Here is a 20,738-nt window from a genome sequence, read left to right on the forward strand (position 1 = left end):
AAAAAAAAAAAAAAAAAAAAAAAAGAAAGAGAGTCATTACTAGAAAATAATAGTAAGTAAAGAAACAAATTATAGTTTTACAGTTTTCAAAATAGGAGTGATGTGCTCATATTTAAATGTAGAAAGAAGTTGAAGGTAGAAGGAGAAATGGAAAAAATGGGGGAAAGAGTCAATTAAGTAAGGTTCTTGAGAAGGCAGAACCACAATGCAGAAATGAGACATCGGTCACATTTTGCTTGCACTTCACTGACATTTTCTGGCTGGGTGGCTGTCCCTCACTGGGCTGCAGGCTTCTGAAGGAGAAGGATGGTACTTTATTGCCCTTGAACTTCCTGTAGAACCGAGCCCAGTAGGGACCTTGTGAGTTGGCTGATGGGTCGGTGGTGGCTGGAGGGTGCCAGCAGGTTTCCTGGAAAGGTACAGTGGCTCCCCCTTATTTACTGAGGACACACACTCAGACCCCCAGTGCATGCAAGAAACTACTAAAGCCTGGTCAGACTATGTTTTTTCTATATACTCATACCCATGACAAGGCTTGACTTACAAATTTGGCATAGTAAAAGGCTAACATCAATAACTAATAATAAAACAGAGTAATGGTAAAGCAATATATTATAATAAAAGTTATGTGACTGCAGTATCTTAATGGCCATGGTGTAGGGGGGTATGTAGCATGTGTGCTTGGCAAAGGGATAATTCACACTGTAGGCAGGATGCATCAGGGTGGCAGAAAATTCCATCATGCTCTTGTAATAGCAATTTAACATTTATAGTTTGTGACTTCTGGAGTTTTCCATGAATACTTTTGTATTACAGTTGATTGTGGGTAACTAAAATGGCAGGAGATGAAACTGTGGATGGTGGGTACCGAACAGCCAAAACTCAAGTTGGGAACCAAGTTGAAGTTCAGCTTCTTGAATTGATTTTTAAACGGGAAGTCTGGAATGGCAAAGGTGTCTGGCCAGCTGTTGAACAAGGACCCGATGGGAAGGGGGTCCTAGTCTGAAAAGAGTCACAGTGAATACAGAGAGCAGCCTGGAGATTCCCTCCCTGTTGGCTTTCTTCTTGGTCCAGGAAGGAACTTGACCACCCAGCTCAGTGGTAGTTGCCATGCAAAGGAACAATGCCGGGCAATTAGAGGCCATTTTGTCAGATCTGATGCTTTAAATGCCCAGGCCAGGAACTGAGTTGTAGAAATTTTTCCCCACCCAGTTGCTCTTTAGTGAAGATATGGAAATTAACTCACTTAGTGAAACAATTATGGTACGTGAGTATTTTTCTTCTGTACTGGTAAAGGAGGCTAAGGAGTTTTTGCACAGAAGGAAAAACAGGAATCAGATTCAGGATGGAAAGATATGAGAGAATAAACCCAGTTAATATTTCAGAGAAAGAAATGTGCTCAACATCTGCTTGTTGGCCAACACTTTTTAGCACATTCCTGCTGGCTTGAAACACCAGTGGTAAACACACTGTCCCATTGGATGCCATGGGACCTTCATGCAAGTACAGCTCCTTTGTGAACCTGTTAAACCTTTACTGTGCCTTTCTGGTTGAGGCTCTTAGAAGATTCAGGTAGTAAAAAGCAGCAATTCTAGTGATTGCCACCCAGAACCATCACCTACTATGAATTCAAGTGCCACTGGTTAGGGAGAGATTTCTTGATGTTCTATTCTTGAGGTTCTATTTAGGGTCTGAAAACACAGTAAGAGCCACCTGAAAGGAGGGAAATTATGGTTATTACTCATCACTATAATCCCCTATCAATCCCAGAAAGGGCTTCTTTGATAAAAGTCAGATTAGAGAATATGACTTAGGAAAGAGGCTTCAGGGTGGAGCTCTACTTTCTGTACTGGATTTCTGTTAGGGGACTTGTATGCCCCAGTGAGCTAGCAGAAGATGATGGGGCTTGTAGAGGGGACTTTGAGTCCAACTGTGACCATGAAAGAATCCCAGGCCTGTGGCCCTCACTGCTCCTCCAAGGTAGAAGATTCAGTCAGTGGGGTGGCCTGGTTCCCCAGGCCCGTCACCCAGTGAAGGACAGTGAGCCTCCTCCATTGCTCACACCCAGGACACTAGGCAGGGGATCAGTGTTCTTCTCTAGTTCTGACATGGGAGCAAGAGGTTCTGCTCCAGGAGATGCCTCTGGATCCTTCCTGCAAGTCTCCCATCACCACCTTTTTTGTTTTGTTTTGTTTTTTGAGACAGGGTCTCACTATGTAATTGAGACTGACCTGGAGCTCACTATGTAGACCGGGCTGGTCTTGAAATCACAGCGATTCTCCTGCCTCAGCCTCCCCAGTGCTGGGATTACAGGTGTGCACCACCACGCCCGGCCCACCACCACCTTTTAATTTGCAGTGATTTTGTGATCTCAGAGACAGATAGGACAAATATGACTGACGAACAGGCTACATAATAAGATCAGAGCATTGGGCGAGGCAAGCCTGGAAACAGCAACAACCCAGGTCCCACAGAAGACAAGGAAAAACAAAACAAAACCAAACAAAAGATTGCTATGGAATCGTAGGAGAGAGGGCATCTGGGACTTGGAGGGAGGAGAACTCTTAAGAGTGGGAACAACAGAGCTGTGCACTGAACAGGCTGGGTAAGTTCAAACCTGATGAGGCTCTTTGGGGTTTCCAATGTGGAGGTCGCTGTGGGCCCCAGGGACTTCAGTTCTAGCAGACTGGGGAGCAGCCAGAGTGCCTTCAGTGGGGAATAAAGTTCGGAGGCAGAGAGGAGAAATAAGGAATTTGACAGAAGAAAAACAAAAACAAAGGAAAAGAGGATAGTGGCTAGAAGAGAGCATTATCAAAGGGAAGTTTTTATGAGGACGATGAGCCCTAGAGAACAGGGCTGTTTGGTAAAGGAGAAGAGTGTGGAAGAACCTTCCAGAAGAGGAGGCTTGGAGGGTGTCCTGGATGTGCTGCCTTAAGGCTCAGCCTGAGGGTATTGAGGAGCTTGTTTTCCAAAGGCACATTTGGAAAGTGTGTGTTCTGGGTGCTTGTGAGTCTGAAAAGGCCATTTTTTAAAAAAGAAAAGATTTTAAAAAATACTTTAAGTAGTTTTACTTTTTTCTTTTTCATTCTTTTATTAGTATGTTTGTCATACATAACATTTACATTCATCTAAGGAAGTGAGGTATAGGTATAACACATTTTCATTCTCCTTCCCCTCCCTACCTGCCTCCCTCCTTCTGTTTCTGGACCCCCTTTCATCATTATTATTTATTTTTATTTTTAATTCGTGTTTGCCACATATAAAGACTACATTCACTCTGGGTAGTTGCTACATGTACATGACACACCTTAAATGTTTTACACCCCTACCTCCTCAGTCTCTACGTCCCCTTTCTGTTTGCAAAATGATGTTTCCTTTTATTGACCTTTTATTTTGTTCTTTCCTTGGACTTTGGAGGTCCCATGTAATACTTAAGCTTGCCTTTTTAAAAAAATTTTTTATTTTTTTGGTACTGGGGAATCAAACTCGGGTCCTTGAGCTTGCAAGGCAAGCCACAGAACCGCTGAGCTGAATCCCCAGCCCAAACCTGACTTTATTTATTAGCTCCCATGAGTCATGGCAGCTGTGGGATTCCATAGGCACTGTGCAATGGCCTCTGCAGTTAATTTGGAATAAGAAAGCCCAGGTCAGTGCTTCTTTGTCCTTGTGCCTGATTTTTGGGGGGGAGTGGGCAGAAAGAGTAGGTGAGAAGCATGGAGACCTGTATGATTTCTTCTAGAATATTCTTTTCATCATTTATAAATTCCATCAGATTATGTATAATATGGCTGTTTTAAGTGTTCTGCCCAAAATAATTACTAGGTTCCTTAAGTATGAAATCAAGATGTTCTTCAGCTGAGAAAAAAATGTTCTTTTATTATTTTTTGATCATTGTTTCTTCATATCTCATTTTTCTCCTTCTGGACTTGCTGTTATGTAGAAATTACTGGCTCTCCATTCCCTTGCTCTCTCCTGCATCTATTTCACTGGTCTGCGCACGGACCCTGGGCTTGGTTTGAGGCATAGCATTCAGCTGATGTGTTGTTTTGCCATGGCACTGGTGACTGTCAGTGTCCTTTTGTTCTCTGTCACTCTCAGTGCACCTGTTTCTTCTATGCACCATCTTCCAGAAGGTCACCCTGACATTTGGGGTCTAAATAAAGTGTTAAATTGTACAGCCCACTCCTGGTGGGAGATGTAATGCCTCCCCTAACTCATGCTTCTGTTTTGATTTTGAGGAGCTTTATGTGTCTGGCCCAATTTTCTTTGGTGACCTGATTATACCCCTGGCCCCGACCTGGAGGCCCTCTCTCTCCTTTGTGCTCCCTGTATGCGTTTGGACCACTCTCTCCTGGATACCTGCTGAAGGCTGAGGTGGGGGTGAGGGCATCTCAGACTCCAGAGAGCATCGAGGTGCTGCTGAAAGTCCTCGGTCTGCCCAGTCCCTTGGGACTCCCCCCTCCTGCCATCCCTGTCTGCCTTCCTTGTCTCCTGTGGGTTCTCAGAGCGAACTCCCTTTACTTGAATTCTAAAGTCTTTTTTGTTTCTCTGTTGACACTTAAGTCAAGTAAGTGTTGCCAAACCTGCTCTTAAGAGAATCTAGGTTTCTGCTATTAAATGACATTTTTAACTGCCTTGATACACTAATCTAAAATATTTTGAAAGTTCTCCCTTGTTTCCTTTATGGCTCTGTGGGGAGAGATGTCCTTGCTCTGGTGGGTCAGTGTGCTAATCTTTCTGGAGGCAAATTTCCTTTCCATGCCTAGTGCTCTCACACAGAAGAGAAAATAGTTGGCTGTCATTTTGGGTGTAAGGACTCAGCACTGAGAGCTGATGTGGGTTCCTTCAGCCATCACACAGGGTTCACTTCTCTCTGGTAGTTTCCTACTTCGTTTTTAGAAGTGAACCTATGTAGAATTTGTTAACCATGTAATAGACATGCAACTTCTGGCAATAAAATGTGGACTCCAGAGAGAGCTGCTCCAATATGAGCTCTTAATCATGTCTCAGATTCTTGTATCGTCTTGGGCAGGAGGAGATAGCAGGCTTATCACTGACTGTTTGCCTTTGTTTAACTGACTTGGATCCACTTTTGTGTGGCATCTGGTCCTCATGCCTTACCTTTGAGTACTGGTTCACTTGGGCTGTCCACAGGATTGCAATAGGGTAGATATAGCAATCACAAAGATTCAGTTAACTAATTATACACTAAAAATCTGTGACAAAATTCTAAATGCAAAATACTTATGGTATTATAACAGGAACTCTTAATTTGCTGCTGGGAGTATAAATAAATACAGCCCCTTTGGAAAACTGGTTGACAATATTTATCATACTTATGCATACCTATCATACCTATGCACGACACACCTATCCTAGCTATATACATATGCCATTTGATCCAGAAATTCTACCCTGAGTATACTCACAATATAAATGATGCTTGTGTGTACAAAAATTTATATACAAAGATGTTCATTATATTTATATATAATATATAAATATATTTATATGTACTTAATATCCCAAAGCAAATAGCTAGCAACTGTGGAACAGAAAAAGAAAATATGTATTTACAAAGCAGAATATTATACAACAACAAAAAAGAAAAAAAAACCACTGCTATGTACAAGAGTGTAGCTGAATCCTGTAGTGATAATGTTGGGAGAAAGAGGCCAGGTATGAAAGAATATGATTATATGCTTTCATTTATGTAAAATTCAAGAGTAGACATGATTAAACTGCAGTGATAAAGGTCAGAAGAGTGGCTAACATTTGCACAGTTAATTTTTCTGGAGTCCTAGACAATATTCTGTACCTTGATGTGGGGGGTGGCTGGGTGTATACATACGTGTAAGAGATCGTGGAAGTACAGATCCAAAATAAGTCAATCTTACTATATATGTTGTCTCTCAATTTAAAAGATCCTGTGATGCCCCCTGGACAGAGGGAAGGAAGAATTTGAAAGATCATCATGATTTGGAGAAGGAAAGGAACACGTTAGGGGTCAAGTATTATCTAGCAGAATTGCTTTGCCTCAAAGTCCTTTCTTCCTTCCTCCTGTTAATAGACATCCCTCCAGATACAGTAAAAGTAGGGATCTAACCACCCTCTGCCTTTTTACTGGAGATCTGCCACAAGTTGTTTACATTTTGAACACTATGGTAAGCACAAGTCCAAAGGCACATATCCGGTGCTTACGATCTATTTAGAGAGGCAATCTAATTAGGGAGACAAGAGCTACAGTCTAACCGGAGTCTTACAATCTAATTAGAAACTTACAATCCTATTGGAGAAACAAAAGTAATATAAATAAAATGTTTAGAGAACTTTGTATTCCTCTCAGTATTATTAAAGTGCAAGTTTGGAGCTTCAGAATTTCCCAGGGATTCTGGAGAAAAGAGAGCTCACGGAGAACTGGAGTCATAATTGAGTTTAATGAAGGGGGAACACTCGAGGTGCATTAATGAACACAGACAGGGGCACGCAAGAGGTCAATTTATGAATACACAAAACACTAGGCAGGTCTTTCCTCAGTTGCATCTGTTGAAAGACTCACAGGAGGCTTCCTTGCAAAGAGCCCAAATCATCTAGAACACAGGATATGACAGAGTTCTCAGGAGATCCAGGTTTGGACTCTAAGCTCCTATTAATCTGAGCCCGAGGCTAGGACGATGGAAGTACCTGCTGTTAGGTCAGACTGAGGCACACAACTCAGTGTCAGGCCAGACCACTGAGGCAGGTAAAATCTAAGCAACATGTGATGGGTTTATTGCCATCTGGGTGCAGATGGGCCAGGGGCAAGAAAGCCACTGGCACCAAGAGGAGGGTGTGCAAGGTTGCTGTAGGGGAAGCAGGGTGGGGAGGGGGCACAGGTTGAAAGGGTGGAAAATTTTAGAGTCCCATGGATGATGGGCCTGGGGCTACGTGATAAGCAGGGTGGTGGTAAGAATAGCAGAACAGTTGCTGGCTTCCTGCTATCTCTGTCTTCCTGTGGATGTGGGAAGTAGGTCTGCTTGTTGGGGGGCGCTTCCTTCTGGTTGGCTGGGGGTCTGACTTGGGAGACCTGTCACCTACAGTGAGAGAAGTACAGAGAACTAGAAGGTAAGCCAGAAGGAAACTCTACAACCAGAGACAGTGATCCTTATTTTATAATGAAGCAATTATTATTGATGCACTTGAAAAAAAAACCCCAAAGTGTGTCTATAACAAGCCAGATTTCTTTCATAAGTCAGGGAAGTAGATTAAGTCCTTGCCTTCTCCTCTTAGGCCATGTTTCTGTGTCTGCAAAATGCATGGGTACACACACGTGCACACACACTCACACACACTCACATTGATACAGATTTCCTACCTCCAATGTTGGCAAAAAATCCAGAGTTTATCTAAAGTTCACCATCTTCTTTCAAGGCTCTGATGGGAGGAGTCAGGAGGGAACTAGAAAGGCCGACAGACATATCAAGACAGTTAACATCCGCACAAACTGCTGAGTGTTTCTTGCACTCAGAGTCTAAACCCCTGCTTTTCTCTTGCCTACTGCACTTCTGTAATTGGTTTTGGAAAGGCTTTCTGGCTCAAAGGAAATCAGATCAAGTTTGTTATTAAGGAAATTGAAATTTCCAGGCTACATCAGAAGTAGAGGTTCTATACACCATTGGGAAGATCCCAACTGTTTTCCCTGTGCCTGGGAGCTGCTCTTTGTGCTGCTGGCTCTTTTCCACCTGAAGTGAAACAACGGTATGGTTTAAATGTTTTGCTGTTGGATTTAGGATCTGTATTTTCAGTAGTTAATTATTACTTCTTCTGTGACTTGTTAAAAGAATTGAGATCTGCCTGTGGGAGATGGGGTAGGGTGCATGATGTTAAAACAATTTTTGAACATATAGCATTGACCCTTTGCAACTCAGCCTGATATTTGGGAAGAGAGCTTGCTCCATGCTGCTCCGTGCTTACACTAGGCATCCTATTACCTTCAGTCTGCTCTCTCCGATTGTGCCTTTATTTAACTCCTCTCTAGTCACATGCAGTTCTTTTTCCATATGCTTCCCTCATTTTTTATCACTGCCAACAGATCTTTGCTTTGGAAGTTTCCTTCTGCCCATATAGTATTCATTGCTTTGCCTAGGGCTCAGAAAGCTGTTAGACCAAGAGAGCTCCTTAAGAATACAGCCAAAGGGCCCAGGGGACTCAGTGGGTCTAGGCTTGAAGTGTGCTATGAACTAAGAGGTCATGGCTCAAACATGCAGTCACTCTTAAAGCACATATCAGTGACAGATGTTTGTTTCTGCGGGTGTTTTAGTTACTTCCTCTTTACTGGACAAAATACCAGATACCCACAATTTAAGGAGATTTTATTGTGGCTCATGTTTCGGACTCTAATCGTCTGGCTCCAAGTCAGGATGGCTTGGTAGAGGGGTGAAAGGAGATAAATAAACCCTTCCAGGCCATACCACCCTCTTCTGGCCAGACTCCTCCTCAAAACAGCAAGTCAGCTATAAGCTCCCATAATCCAGTCTCCTTCCCAAAGCCACAGTTATAAGCACGTGAGCTTTTGGGAAACATCTAAATAGAAACCATAACAATGGGGAAATATCAGCTTCAATACAAAAAAAAAAAATGAAAGAAAGAAAGAAAAAACAGTTATACCTAGTCCTAAGTTAGGAGTACTTTCTGTAGTACTTTTTATTTTTAAAATGCCAGTGTAACATTGTACTAAGTTTTAGTTCCCAAGTGAACCTGATGATGTTGTATAGATATCCTAGGAATGGTGGCATGTTTACATTCCAAGCCCCTTGAAAATAGCTTTGTAAGAACTGCTGTTGGATCCCATTAACTGAAGTGCTCATTGATTCAGCAAGCATTGGCTAGAATTTTCATGTGTGCTAGGTTGGGGAACACAGGGCAAATGCATGTAGACACGGTTCTTTCTCCCATGAGAACCGTGGTTTTCTAGGGAGCAGAAATCAGTCATTCTCGTTATTAAAAGGAAATTGCAAATTTGAAAGCCATACGAAGGAGAAGCACTTGGCACTCTGAGAGCCCAGCGCCCTTATAGTAGGACCAGACTTTCTCCAGAAGGTCAGGAAAGATTGCCAGCAACTGATAGAACCAAGCTCTAAAGGATGAGAAGAACAGAGCCCAGGAGAAAGAGATCACAGAAGGACAATCTGTGATCACTACACTTTGAGGAAATGAAAGAAGGGCAGATGTTTGGAGGAAGCACATGGTTTGAAATGAGGTGGGGGAGGATATTAGGGACTGTTATATTAAATCATGTGCATTTGGATTTCACCTACTGTTCCTGCCTCTGAACTCCCTCCCCAAGTTAGTTCATACAAATTCTTATCTTCCCTCTGCCTCAGAGGAGGCTGTAACAGAATTCTGTGATTTCCCTTATCTGTTCCATACCGGGGACTGGCGGGGGGGGGGCGGGGGGGGCGACACTGTACAGAGAGACTGAAAAGAATTTGAACAGACCAGCCTTGCTGGTTTCTCTCCTAGCATTAGATCACATCCTTTTGGTTCAACCAGATTTGACAGGTGTCCACACTTTAGTCATGCAAATACAATAAAGTCTCCATGAAACCCCAAAAGATCTGGGTTCAAAGAGCTTCCTGACAGCTGAGCACATGGAGCAGTGTACCCCAAGACGGTGCTGAACCTGGCCCTCTGTCCATGGACGCTTTCAGTATCCTTTACAATAAACCAGTAAGATGTAAGGGCTTTCCTGAGTTCTGTGAGGTGCTTAAGCAAATCAATTTTGAACCTCAAAAAGGGATTTTAATTTGTAGAGAGTTGATCAGAAGCATGGTTAAAAGAAGCTGGGGCTTGCAACTAGCATTTGAAAGGGGTGTAGTGGTGCAGTCTTGGGGAGTTACTCCTCAGTTTGGTGCATCTGACACTATCTCCAGATAGACAGCTTCAGCAGTGAATCGGCCATACTCTCTATTGCAGAATTGATTGCTTATGTCATAGTGGAAAACGGGATGAGCCAGAGTAAATCTTCCTTCCCTTAAGTTGGTTATAGCAGCATTCATTCACAGCAGTGGAAACTAACACAAGAGTCACAGTCAATGGCTCTATGCCAGGAGACAGGTTGACAAGAGACGACCATAACAAATTTGTTTTATCATAATATTATGTGACATGGGAGCTATCAGATTGATGAGTCTAAAGATTCATGGTCAACTTTCCTTTTTAAAGTTAGATTCAATGATGCAAGAAGAAAGATGTAGAAATGAGGTTGGACAAAAGGGATATGGCCCAGTCGCAATGGATTGGGAAGACACAGCCAAGCCTGTCTCTTCTCCTTGGCCTCTGTGTCATCTATTCCTTATTGCTGAATGTAGGGCAAAGCCTGCTTCTGAAATGGGCTCTCAAAATCAATTTGATAATTTTTTTCACTCCAATTGTTATCTGGATTTGGAGGCTTGCTTTTCTTTATCTGTTATTTTGTTTGTGTGTTTTGTTCTTTTTGTACCAGGGATTGAGCTCAGGTCCTTGAGCTTGTGATGCAGGCAGTGGCACCACTAAGCTAAATCCCTGTTCTGTTTGTTTTTTTTTTTTTAACAAATAAAAACTAAAAACTCTACTTCAAAAAAAAATCTAACAGTTCAAGAAAGGTCTATTAATTGCATTCTAGACATTCAAAACCTATCTTATAACTTAAATCTCAATGGTAAAAACAGTAAGTTTTAAAAATATTTTGTGATCAACATCAAAAGTTCTATAACACCTTCAATTCAGCTTTTAACCATATCAGGTAGAACAGCATTTTTCAAATTTTCTATATGACCATTTTTCAATGTCAGAAGGTAGTCATGACTTTTAAGAAGAAATCACTTGGATTTTTCCTGCCTCCAAAACATTTATCAAAATCCTGTATTTCTCATAGTCTTCTGAAACCCATGAAATAAGTAAGAAATATGCCAGTGAATGAAACATAACAAATGTCAGTAATAAGTGAACCATACTCCTTTGGGGAAATGGCTGTTTAAAACAAAAATCCAGCCTGTGTATGCAAAATAAACAAGGAAATTGAGCGGCTGCTGCCGCTGCTTCTCCTTCCTCTTCTTCCCCTGTCCCGTCCCTTTCTCCTTCCCCTCCTCCTTCTTCTCCTCCTCCTTCTCATTCTTTTTCTTCTGTAACCTGTTATTAAAATATCTTTCCACACAATTGGAAGTAAAGGACTAAAAGGCCAAGAGAGAGGGAAACGGAGCGGCACACACCATTCATACAAAAATAAGTAAAATTGTACAAACTTAAGCAGTTTATAACAGACTGGGCCATACTTCAAGACACCAAAGGATGGCTGAAGAAATTCACCACTGTGCAGGAGCTGGAGCTATAGGTGAAGGCCAATAACAAGCAATTCACTGCCTTGGAGCAATCCCCCTTCCAGTCCCAAATCCTGGCTTCTGCACCGTTCCTCCAGGGGAGGGCCTCTTACTCCACCGCCCAGGCCACCTTGAGGGTCTCCAGGTGCTCGGAGGCAGTTATCGAATAGGCCCCTCCCCTGGCAGCTTGAGTGTCCTCTTCCACAATCAGATGGACTTCGCCTCTGAACACAATGGGCCTGTTGCTCAGCACCTTCTGCACGGGCTCAAAGTCATCAAACAGGACAAAACAAAATTGGGTAATTTCCCACTCCAGCTTATGTGTAGCTCCATCACATCCCCATGATTTTGAAAGAAACCTTTGAGTTGTGATTTGTCCAGCTCATGAAGCAAGTTACCAACGTGGAGCTGGTGACTGTCGGGACATCTGACAATTCTTCAAAGTTCAACATCACCTCGCTTCCCAGTCTGTGCAGGAATATTTATTCATTGTTCTCATGCTGCTTGATCCCTCTGAGTCCTCTGTGGAATCTGAGATTCAGGTTTATACCCTGGACCGGGATGTGAAGCTGGTACTTTAGCAATGTGAGGAGGTATACCTGTAACAGTTAACAGCTCCACTAGGAGGAAGGTTCTTACTAGTCTCAGTTGCCCAAGACAACATCTTTGTGTACTGTGTGAGCTGTGTCTATAGGAGTTGGGGAACTCTTCTGAGCACACCAGCTCAGACCTTTCCTCTTTTTTCCCCCATTAAGTTTGTTGGTATATTTAAAGCAAACAATACAGTTACATTCATCACTGTGATCTTATACCTTCCGATGATATATCTTGGTTCTTATTTTTTCCCCATAACCCTGTCCTCCCTTCACCCCTTCACCCTTCCCCATTTACAAAGACTTTGTTTCCATTTTTTCATGTTTTATTTTTCCCTTATTTCCTTTCCCCTCCCCTTCCCACTTCCCCTTTAGCCAATTTCTTCCTATTTCACGCTCCCAATTACGCCATTTGAACCTTATTTACACTTTTAGTTTTTCAGACCAGAGAAACTATTCAGTATTTACTCATATGTCCTATTTATTTCACTTAAGAGTATAGCCTCATTGTGCATCCATTTAGTGATAAATGTCTCTAATGTCTCTCTCTCTTTTTTTTTTTTTTTTTTTTTTTTGGTACTGCGGATTGGACTTGGGTCCTTGCGCTTGCAAGGCAGGCCACCCAACCACTGAGCTAAATCCCCGGCCCTTAATGTCTCATTCTTTATGGCTGAGTAATACTTCATTTTATAGAAAAAACACATCTTTATCTGGTCTCCAATTGATGGGCAATTGGGCTTTTTCCAAGTTTTGTCTATTACAAACTGTGCCACTATAAACATGGGTGTGCATAGATCACTGTGGTACGATTCTTTTAATTCTTTTGGGAAGACACCAAGCAGAGGAATAGCTGGGTCAAATGGGACTTCTAATCCTAGTTGTTTGAGGTATCTCCATGTTGATTTCCATAGTGGTTACACCATTCTGCACTCCCACCAACAATGGAGAAGGGTTCCTTTCTCCCCACAGCCCTCCAGCATTTGCTACTGGTTAATTTCATGATAGCAGCCGTTCTTTCTGGTGTGAGGTGGAATCTCAGTGTTGTTTTCATCTGCATCTCTTGAATAACCAATGATGTTGAACATTTTTTTATTTGTTTATTTGCTGCTTTTACTTGTTTGTCTGAGAAATGTCTGTTATTTCAGGTAGCCATTTTTTAATTGGGTCTTTATATTAGGGGTCTGATTTTTTTAAGTTCTTCATATATTCTAGATAGTAGACCTTTGTCTGGGGAACAACTGGTAAAAATTTTTTCCTACATTGTAGATTGTCTTAGCTTTTCTTTTTTGATCCTCTTCCAGATCCTAATTGTTGAACACAGAAAAGGCCATATTCAGAATTGGGTCATAGGTGATGGGGTTCCCATTGAAGTTTCTTCATTAAACAGATAGGAGAGACTCATAACCCCCTGAGAAGCAGGTGGGGATGTAAGGATAGGATCATCAAAGATAATATCTCTCTCTTTCTTGGAGGCCACTCTAAATACCACAGTCTCTGGGCTTTTCTGGAGATAAAGTCACAAAAGCCTAAACATGAGGAATTTCCTTCTAACTTCTGTGTTTTAAGCAGAAACAATTTATCTGCAAAATGGTTTCATAGTTTAAACTGCCATCCATACCTATCTTTTGCCATTTCCTAGTTCATATTAAACCCAAACCCTATTGCAATAGTAGACAAGCTATTCCTTTTTAGAATTGGCTGGGTCAAACCTTTCCCATTGACAAAGGATATAGCCTAGTGGTGTTTGCAAGGCATGATTCATGCAGTTTCTTATGGCTCATCCTGAGTCCTATAGAGTCAATGAGATCTTGGCTTTTTTTTTTTTTTTTTTGGTACTGGCAATCGAGTTTGGGACCTTGTGCTTGCAAGGTAGGCAGCGGCACCACTGAGCTAAATCCCTGGCCCTAGATCTTGGTTTTTTAAAATGGTGTCCTATGCAGAAGGAGACCCAACCAGCCCGCAAAGTGTCCCTTGTGAGAGACAAATATTCATTAGATAGATATCTCTGTCCAAAGCTAGGATGATGGTGGCATCCTTCATAGAATCATAAAGTCTTCCTGAGAGTGAGGCTCGTATTGGTGCCCACTAATTCTTTAGTCATTAGGGAAATGCAAATCAAAATCACATTAAGCTTCTATCTCAGAGTGGTTTTCAACCAGAAACAAATTCTCACAAAGATGCCAGGAAAAAGGAAGTGTTTGATGCTCTTGGGAATGTAAATTAGTACATTCACAACGGAAACCAGTGTGAAGGTTCCTCAAAAAACTGAAAATAGGACTGTTACCAGAGTGGGACTCTTGTCCAACTTCTTGATGTCCTAAACAAAGAACTGAGCATGACACCCAACAGTAGCAACACGATCAATGTTTTATTTGAAAGACAGAACAGAGTTCACAGAGAGGAGCAGGCCAGTCAGAAGAGCTCACAGCACTGAGAGGGTGGGGTTGGTTTTGAGGGTGTTACATTTTAGAGTTTGGATTGGGATTGGGGAGTTTGAGCTGAGGTATGACTTGCTAATGAGCAGCTTGACTCAGCCTGTCTTTCTGGCAGTGGAGTTTTTAACCTTTTGTAGTTCGTGGAGCAACTGTCATGGTGGTGGTGGTGGTTGGTGTGTGTGTGTGTGTGTGTGTGTGTGTGTGTGTGTGTGTAAAATCTGCATAGTAAGTGACATAGTAATTATACTTGGGGTTGACCAAGGGGTGCAGACCATTGGTCACATGTCCAGAGACTTGTTGTGTAGGTTCTACTACCTAGCTATCTTTTTCTATTGGGTTTATATCTGGATATCCTAGTTCAGAGTTGTTTAATTCAGAAGGTGGATCTAGTCCCAGAAATCAGGCTCCAAGGCAAGCCCTCCCTTCTTTTTCCAGCTTTTTCCTTACGTATCTCTTGCTTCAGAACTACCATGACCAGTTACATCATTCCTTGGAATGTACTGTAAGGAATTAAAAGGTCCTATACTATAGGGACACTAGCTCATCAATGTTTATAGTGGTATGATTCACAATAGACAAGAAATGGAACTAGCCTAGGTTCTCATCAACAGATAAATGGATATATAAAATAAAAATCAAGGCAAAACTCCATAGCAAACCAATTACTGCAAACTTCAGATGCCACACAAGCCACCAAGACTGGGGCAAAAGGAACAATGCACATGGTAGGTAAAACAGCCAAAAAACAGGACCAGACTAGGACTACAGCAAGCCTTTATTATGGGGAGGATCTGCCAGGCTGTCTCCTAACAAAGGAACAGCAGCATGGCGGAACAGGAAGCTTCTTTGATAGCTGAGTGGTGTTAACCTGAGCGCTGGGTTGGAGTTGAGTGAGGTAGCATTAAGGGATTAGAGGAGCCTGTGACATCACTAGCTGCTAGGAGGTAGCAAGTATTAGGTTGCTTTTTTGGTGGGAGAAGAGGCATGATGGGAAGAAACCTGTCCTTTGTTGGGAGAAGCCATATTTTAACATGGAGGCTGCTATTCTATGTGGCAGCCATCTTAAGGCAAGGCAAATCTAACAGCCTCTATAAAAATTTTTTGGATATTTCTTTAATGGTTATCTTTAAATAATATTTTTGAAAAAATAATGAATCACTGAAGAGTATGTTAAAACTTATTTTGGTTTAAATATTTTAATTATACCAAAATAGGAATTTATGACAATTATATTTTCTCTAGTTAAAAAAATAAGCGATGCTGGAGACAACAATATCCAATTTCAAAAAATATTGTAGAGTGATTGTAACAAAAATAGCATGGTAATAGCAGAAAAATAGACACATAGATCAATGGAATATAAAAAAGGACACATTAAAAACAACTCATGAAGCTCTAGCCATTTGATTCTTGACAAAGGAACTAAAAGAGAAAAGATAACCTCTTTAACAAATGGAGCTGGGCAAACTGGATATCCACATGTAAAAGATTGAAATTCTATCATAATCTCTCACTTTGCAAGAAAACCAACTAAAAGTTGGTCAACAATCTAAATGTAAGACTTTGAAACTACTAGAAGAAAATAGAAGGGAAACATTTCATGGTATAGAGATGGGCCATGACTTCCATTTAGGACTCTAGTAGCTCAGGAAATAATAGCAAAAATTTTCAAACAGGATTGCATCAAATTAAAAAAAGCATTTCTACTGCAAAGGAAACAACACAGTAAAGAGATAGCCTACAGATAGAAGAAAACTTCCAGCTATTGTTTTGACATGGGATTAATATCCAGAGTATATAAGGAACTAAAACAAACAAACAAACAAACAAAGGAATAAGTAATCCAATCAATAAGTTTGCAAATGAACTCTACAAATACTTCTTCTCAAAAAAAGTTCAAATGGCGTATAAGTATATGGGAAAATGTGTCCAATGTCTTTGCACTTGATCTTAGCTGGAAAAAAGTGTCCAATGTCTTTACACTTGATCTTAGCCAAAAGGCCAAAAGAGCAATGTTTCCAATGTCTTTACCCATGACCAACATGCAAGTAACTACCATCAAGCACCCCATGATACAATCATCTCTCCAGAAGTTTCTTAATGCCGTCATATTGACAATTAATGTAGTGTGGGAAGTGATCAAATATGTTACATGCATATTTGAAAATGTCAAAAAATGAAACGAATTAGTTTATTTTATTAATGTGCATAAATTAAACATGTATACATAAACATGTATATAGGAGCATACTTTTATTTTGTCTTTTGCCTTGGGCTCTGAAGTGACTTCATGTGGAACTGTCAACAGATGTAGTTAGTACATTGTGCTTTAGCATACCCAGCTCACAGTATAACACAGAACTCTGGCTGTTTAATCTATTCGATCAAACAAACAAAACATCTGAAGAGGTTATCCATTCACATTTTTCATTATTCCAGGAATTGCCTCTGTACTTACTTTGGCTAAGTATTAGTTAAGTGTTCCTCTTTTAACAATTGAATTCCATTCCTGCAACTAGGTTGTTAACTGAATTGGTCACTAAATGAGGAATTATATACAGTATGTACAATACTATATTCAGAACAAAGTAATGGTCAAGGGAAACTCCAGCAGGATGACTTTGCTTTTATTTGTATAACTCTTACATGCAGTACTATAATGTGTAATATTATACATTACAAACACAAACTACAGTACTGTACTATACAGTACAATCAGCAAAAATTACAAAACAAAGTGTATGTACAAAAAAAGACTCTGAAGTTCTATAAACAAGATGTACAGTGGCTGCAGCAGGTCATATGTCTGAGCAGTGTGCCTCCATCCTAAGTCCAAACAGCAGTTAAACAGATAGGTTGTTAAATGATGAACATCTGTATTTCTATTTTCTGTTTAAGAAATGTACAGTACTTCTTAAAATGAAAGTAAAAGTGCCACAAATGTGCTTGAGCTCCAAAACCAGTTAACAGGAGAAAATAACTTTTTCCAGTTTGGGTTAAAAGGCAAAATTAAACAATACACATCTGGATTTTGGATCATGGTTATACAAAAAGATATATTTTGAAAACTCTCTTGCCAAAGTTGATATTTTATTCAGCATTGCATTGCAAAGAGTGTCTGTTTAGCAACAGGGTTTCGAGAAATGCAAAATCTGTATTTTTCTTGAAAAAAATATAGAGGGTCCAATGCTTCATTTGCTGCTGGAGCTTTTTGTAAGTTATTCAAATAGAGCTCCACAGGAGGGTTGAGTTATTAAATAGCTAGCTTGTGAGGACATACTACTTCTGTTAGATATGGGGAGAGAAAACTCTGAGTACTTTAAGAGTCGTCCTGTGTGAGAAAGCAAGCAGCTTCCTAGGTGCTATGTTTGGCCTTCTCTGGGGGCAGGGTGCACACTTGGGAGAGGCTCAGGGACATGCCTGGAGTGGCTGCTGGGCTCTTCCTGAGCCTGGAGGCTGACATGGTGTTGAGAAGTAAAGGAAGGGAGCTGTCTGCAGGCAAAGCAAGGGGCGGACGCAGGAGCCGGAGAAAGCGCTGCAGCTGCTTTGGACTGAAGGTAGACAGGGTCAGGCTGTCAAAGAGGTGTGGTACAGGGAGGAAATAGCACCAACGGAAATGAAATAGTGAACTGGGGTAAACATTCTCTCTGCAGGCAGACTAACACCTCTTGGGAGCAAAAGAGTGGCAGAAACGGAAAAAGCAACTGTGACTCTGGAAATACCCAGGCACCGACAGAGGATGGACAGGCAAGTGAGAAATACCTGGGTTCTTTAGGAAAGAAAAGAGGAACCTTCCGAGGAAGGGTGCTTCATTGGAAGGGAGGAGGCAGGAACCCCCTAGGGGGCCACCAAGCCTGGGTGCTTGGAGGGAGGGGCTTTGAGGTATCAGCTCCCAATGATCCCACCTGATATTATTAATAGTCCCTTTGAAACGCTTGTCTTTTCATAGCCTGGAACAGACAACTGAGACCTTGCTGTGTCTGTCGCCCGCTGAAGTTTCCAGTCTCAAAGAGGGAATCAATTTTTTGCGAAATAAGAGCACCGGCAAAGACTATATCTTGTACAAGAATAACGGCCACCTGAAGGCATGCAAGAATTTGTGCAAACACCAAGGAGGATTGTTCATAAAAGATATTGAGGATTTAGATGGAAGGTACCAAGAATCTTTTGCTTTCTCATTGGCAACCCTGCTGGCGTTGTACTCATCTGGAAGTTTTAAATGAACCAATCATCAGATTGTTTCCTGCAGTAATTTTGAAAGTTTTAACTCTTCATTTAGAATCTCTCTGATCTCAGAACTGTAGGTTGCACTTAGTTTTCTGCCCTGAACTTATTCTCAGCTTGATCCAGAGTGAAATGTCCAGGTTCCATGCGTCTCTGTGTTTGAGTGTTTGCTTGTCTGTGGGGAGCGTTCACAATCACCTCCTAGAAGTCCCCTCTCCCTGTCCCCCAGGAGCTCCAGTGGGGTGGGCCAGGGTGCACATTTCCAAACCCTGCTGGGAAGCAGTGAAGATTTTCCTGGCAGCCTAGTTTCTATTACAAAACAAAAGTGGCAGAAGCTCAGGTGTCCCTGCCCTCTGCCCTCTGCAGTGACTGTTCTGGTCATTTGTTAGCAGAACTAATGTTTTTGTTGTCTTCCACCATAATCCAGCACATCTCTCTGGAGCACAGCAGCAGTGCTAGGACAGAATGGTTTTCTTTTTAGTGACTGCTGAAGAGATAGCAGTACTGCTGTCAGGCTCTGGAGGAGCCTGAAAAGATTCTCGGACTTCTGCTCTGTCAGCCTAATGCTGTGTGTGAGTGGTTGTTAGCCCCACCTCGCAAAGCTTTCTTCAGCCCAATTTAATCCATGTGAGTTTAGCCATTAGTGTCAGGCACTTTTCTTCCATTGTGTCACCAGTCTTATTTCTCAGGGAATTTGTGGGCAGTCAGTGCTGGTGTTCTCAGAGGGAGCTGTGTAGATGTTCAAACATTCTCAGCTACAGTTGCACAAAAGAAAGTCACCCAGGTCTAGAACATTCACACACCAACGTACTGACTTCCTTTGCCACCCAAATAGCTTCACAGCCCATCTCTATATATTCTTAGATTTTTAAATGTTTTCCACTGGTGTGCCTGGAGCTTGTTTGGCCCCTCTGAATTGTGGCGATGGAAGCCTCAGACCTTACTGTAATCGGGGTGTTGACATTCTTTTGTGCCTATTGTAGTTTCAGGATTCTGTTTTTTCTTTCCTCTTAGCCATTTCACACAGCGGATACTTGGCTGACCATTTAAGGAGGTGCTGAGGTTTAGTGGTTAATGTGTGATCTTCCCTCCCCACTGCCTGGTTAGAGGGCTGCTTGTACTCACCAGCTTGGTAGCAACTGAGAACAAGCCGAATAGCCTCGCTGGGCCATGGGCCACTCATGTATAAAGTGAAGATGAAAATACTCTGTCCAGTTCTTGAGAGGATTAAATGTGTCAAATATATAAAAGTTAGTTAAGAGAAGGTCACCTGGTGGCATATAGTCAGCACACAAAAAATGTTCGCTATTATGAACTATACCCTAAACTTCTTGTGCTGCCTACGGACAGGGATTATTTGCAAGAATTCACAGTGGTTTTGTATGTAGCTTGGTCATCTAAGTACAGTGATTTCTCTACCACACCTTAGCCTCTTTTCTCCAAAGCCTTGGGGGTAACAGATGCTAGTTTTGTTCCATATTATGCCCTTCTCTTTGCAGAGCTGTAGGAAGGGCCAGCTTTGTTGGGTGCATTCCCACATTCAGCTCACTGAGCTGTTATGCCTGGAAAGTGCATCCCTGCAGGAACGCACACACGACACTCTTCCATGTGTGTCTCCGGATCCCAGCATGTCTATCTGACTTCTCTTTGCAGCTATTCATCTGTCTTTTCCTGGATTCAGTAAGAATAGTGACCTACTTGTTCCGACCGACCTGCCATTCCTGACATATAACCAAGGTCTTATAACTTATAACAGATCTTATAAACTGTGCTTCTCATTCGTTAAGTCTGAAGTCTTCATGGCCTCTCGTGTGTGTGAGACGCTGCTGTACTTGCCACCCAAGAGCTCAGAGTTCTGCCAGTTTCCCTTTCCGGGGCCCTGCATAGTTAGCAGGGGTGGTGAACCATTCTGTCTTAATTTTTGAAAGGTTGCTGACTGTTTACTAATGAAAAAAGAAGTGTCATAAAGTAATCCCTAATAAAGTGAAATGAGGAATACATAATTTGCCTTATAATTAAAAAAGAAAGGTTAGAAATTCTGAATCTATGAAGCTCATAAATGTTACCACACTTCACCTATATGTTAAAGTAGCTATTTTTAGTTTTTAAAAAGTTGATGCTTCTGATTTGAGAAGTATTTCTTGGTTAAA

At 41.6% G+C, this 20,738-nt stretch overlaps 1 protein-coding gene across 5 annotated transcripts in view; it reads left to right on the plus strand.

Moving 5' to 3' along the window:
• LOC104861497 (cytidine monophosphate-N-acetylneuraminic acid hydroxylase) overlaps positions 1 to 20,738 on the plus strand; it is a 147,772-nt gene that overhangs the window by 57,994 nt on the left and 69,040 nt on the right. The window contains exons 1-3 of one of the 5 annotated variants that reach the window (XM_010622976.2): positions 2,584 to 2,605; positions 18,018 to 18,111; positions 18,314 to 18,517. In XM_010622976.2, coding sequence (XP_010621278.1) covers positions 18,104 to 18,111; positions 18,314 to 18,517 — 212 coding nt within the window. In that variant the 5' untranslated portion in view covers positions 2,584 to 2,605; positions 18,018 to 18,103. Of the gene's footprint in view, positions 1 to 2,583; positions 2,606 to 7,484; positions 7,738 to 17,698; positions 17,724 to 17,755; positions 17,922 to 18,017; positions 18,112 to 18,313; positions 18,518 to 20,738 lie in introns of those variants that run through there. The other 4 variants (XM_010622972.3, XM_010622974.2, XM_010622973.2 and 1 more) reach the window with 4 other exon arrangements.

The sequence above is a fragment of the Fukomys damarensis genome, unplaced genomic scaffold (genome assembly GCF_012274545.1).
Source record: "Fukomys damarensis isolate Sample0158 unplaced genomic scaffold, DMR_v1.0_HiC HiC_scaffold_10, whole genome shotgun sequence".
Lineage (NCBI taxonomy): Eukaryota > Metazoa > Chordata > Mammalia > Rodentia > Bathyergidae > Fukomys > Fukomys damarensis.